This window comes from Calidris pugnax, unplaced genomic scaffold (assembly GCF_001431845.1).
Source record: "Calidris pugnax isolate Ruff unplaced genomic scaffold, ASM143184v1 scaffold18, whole genome shotgun sequence".
Classification (NCBI taxonomy): domain Eukaryota; kingdom Metazoa; phylum Chordata; class Aves; order Charadriiformes; family Scolopacidae; genus Calidris; species Calidris pugnax.
The window spans coordinates 11220687-11223061 of record NW_015090812.1 but is presented as its reverse complement, the minus strand read 5'-3'; the positions used below and the strand labels follow the sequence as shown (position 1 = coordinate 11223061).

At 59.2% G+C, this 2375-nt stretch overlaps 1 protein-coding gene across 1 annotated transcript; it reads right to left on the bottom strand.

Moving 5' to 3' along the window:
* Window positions 1-1019: 1019 nt before the first annotated feature.
* LOC106886219 (arginine-glutamic acid dipeptide repeats protein-like) lies at window positions 1020-2307 on the bottom strand. Its single transcript, XM_014938951.1, has 2 exons — window positions 2137-2307; window positions 1020-1469 (listed from the first exon to the last, which is right to left on the bottom strand). The coding sequence occupies exons 1-2, from the start codon at window positions 2200-2202 to the stop codon at window positions 1020-1022; spliced, it is 516 nt and encodes a 171-aa protein (XP_014794437.1). The 5' UTR covers window positions 2203-2307.
* Window positions 2308-2375: the final 68 nt, after the last annotated feature.

Below are 2375 nucleotides of genomic sequence, written 5' to 3'. Positions count from 1 at the left end.
AAAAAAAAGTATTACAAGAGAACACCTCCCACAGTAGGGAGCCCCATGGCCAAAGTGACTTTTTCTCCACAGACATTACAGCTGAGAATTTCCAGAAGAACCACATAAGAAAGCAAATAAAGCCTACAAGGGACCATCATGAGCTACTTTACTGTGTTAAGAGCCCTACAGATAACTCTTGCATAGAAACTGAAGCCAGAAGGAACAATAAAAATCTCTGTATATCAAAGTCACTAATCTTCACACAGTACCTCTAAACTGAGCTCAGTAACTTGTTTGACAACCTATCTTTCAGATGGATGTCAGTCTGGATGTGAAAACATGAGAAAGTTAAGAATCCTCACTTTCGTTGCTTATTTTTTGAAGTAAATTTTTACCACAAGAAGTGTGTGTACTAAACATTATCCGGGGTTTTGGCAGAAAGGGGTCCTTGGAGTTTCCAGGTAAAAGCAACAAACTGAACACTGCACAAGAAGCAGAGCCTTCTGAGAAAATCACTGAAACTCGAGTATCTCTTCAGCGTGGATGTGCCACCTTGCTCACTTTATGTCATTATGTCTGTCCTGTGAGATATCAAAGCTTATCTCTGGTAAATGGGTATTACAGTCTGACAATACAGCCCGGTAATTCCCGTGTCAAGGGGAGGGACATCATTTTGTTCACCATTAAAGATGTGTCCCCAATTTCTTGAATGGAGACTACAGTTGAGAACTTCTGCTTCCCAGGAGGAGGGTGAAAAGGTCGTTTGTGCAGGAGATACACTTCCCTTCAGTTTCCCCAATACGAAACAAGCTAAGAATAAACACACACCTATTGACTTTCCAGTAAGTAAACTTCCTTCTTTAACCCTTCTTAATATCGTCATAAACATTTGTAGCGTAAACATAAACATTCCAGCATAAACATTCTAGCACCCAACATCAGAAACAAAACACTTCACCCTCCGTCTTCCACTGGGCAAGCGAAAAGAAAACCAACGCTCCACAAAGGCCTAACCACAGGCCGGACACCGGGTCCCGTTAATCCACGCACCCAGGGACATCGAGGGAGCACGCCAGCGAAGCCAGCCCGGACACCGAGGCCGCAGGGCAGCCCATCCCGCCGGGGGCGGACCCGGCGCCGCACGGCGGGCAGGAAGGAGAGCTCTGCAGGTGGCGGGCCGGGTGCCCCCTCGGGAGGACAGGACACGGAGGGCCGGGTGCGAGGGGCGGCCCCGCGGCCGGAGGACTCACCTTGTGCTCCAGGACGCTGATGTAGCCCTCCAGGAGACCGGCCCCGACGGGGAGCGCCGGGCGGTGCTGGCCGCGTCCCGGCGGGCGGCTGGGCTCCGCCGCCACCTGCTGCTGCTGCTGCTGCCGCCGCCGTGGCTCCGGGTGGCCCCCGCCGCCGCCGCCGCCGATGCCACCGTACATGAGCAACAAGCTGGTGCACATGGTGGTGAGCGCCAAGCAGACGGCCAGCCCGTGGCGCTGCGGGGGGCAGAGAGAGAGGCCGCTCAGCGCTGCGGGGCAGCGGGCTCCCCCCGCCGCGGGGCTCTGCGGGGCGCCCCGCTCCCCACCGGAGCGCTGCCGGCAGCGCCCGCAAGTTTCGCGTCGCCGGAGACCCGGCAAAAGTGCGAGGAGAGAATTGGGGAACCCCCTCCTTCCTTCTCCTGGCCTCTCGTCGCCCTCGCTCCCTCTCCCCCAGCCCCGCTCCCTTGCCTCTTCTCCCCTCCGCCTGCCCGGTTCCCCGGCGCCTCTCACTCCCAATACGGCCGTCCCCGTTCGGGCAGCTCGTTCGTGCGTTTTAACGAGCGCTGGGGATTGTAGCGCTCCCCCCCACCCCGTGCGCGGCTACCTCCAGCCTCGTCCTTTAAAGCAGATCGGCTTTCTGTACGCTCCTTACAGCGCACACACACACACACACAAAACCCCCAAAGCACGAGCAACACGAATAAAAGAAAGCAGGCGGAAAGTTCTTCGCCGCCGCCGCCGGGGTTTTGTTCGCGTCCCCGCGATCCCGAAGAGCGGCGGGGACGCAGCCCGGGGAAGGCTGGAGCGTGTGCAGGGTGCCCGGGGCAGCCCCGCTCCTCTCCGCTCCGCTCCTCTCCTCCCCGCCGCCGGAGCCGGGATGAGCAGTGGCCGGCAATGCGCTTACCATCAGGGTCTTCATTTTGTGCGCCTCCCGGCCTCCAGTCCTCCCGCTCCCCGCTAGGCTCGGCATGGCGGGGAAGCCGCAGACATGGCTCGGCCGGGGAAGCGCCGCCGTGGCGGGGATTAGGGGGGAATTACACCCGGCCGGACCCTCCGAGCCTGCCAGAGCCGGGTCCTCGGCTGCCCCGCCTGCCTCCGCCCCCGCCTCCGCCTCCTCCTGCCGGCGCAGCGGCGGCTCCAGGG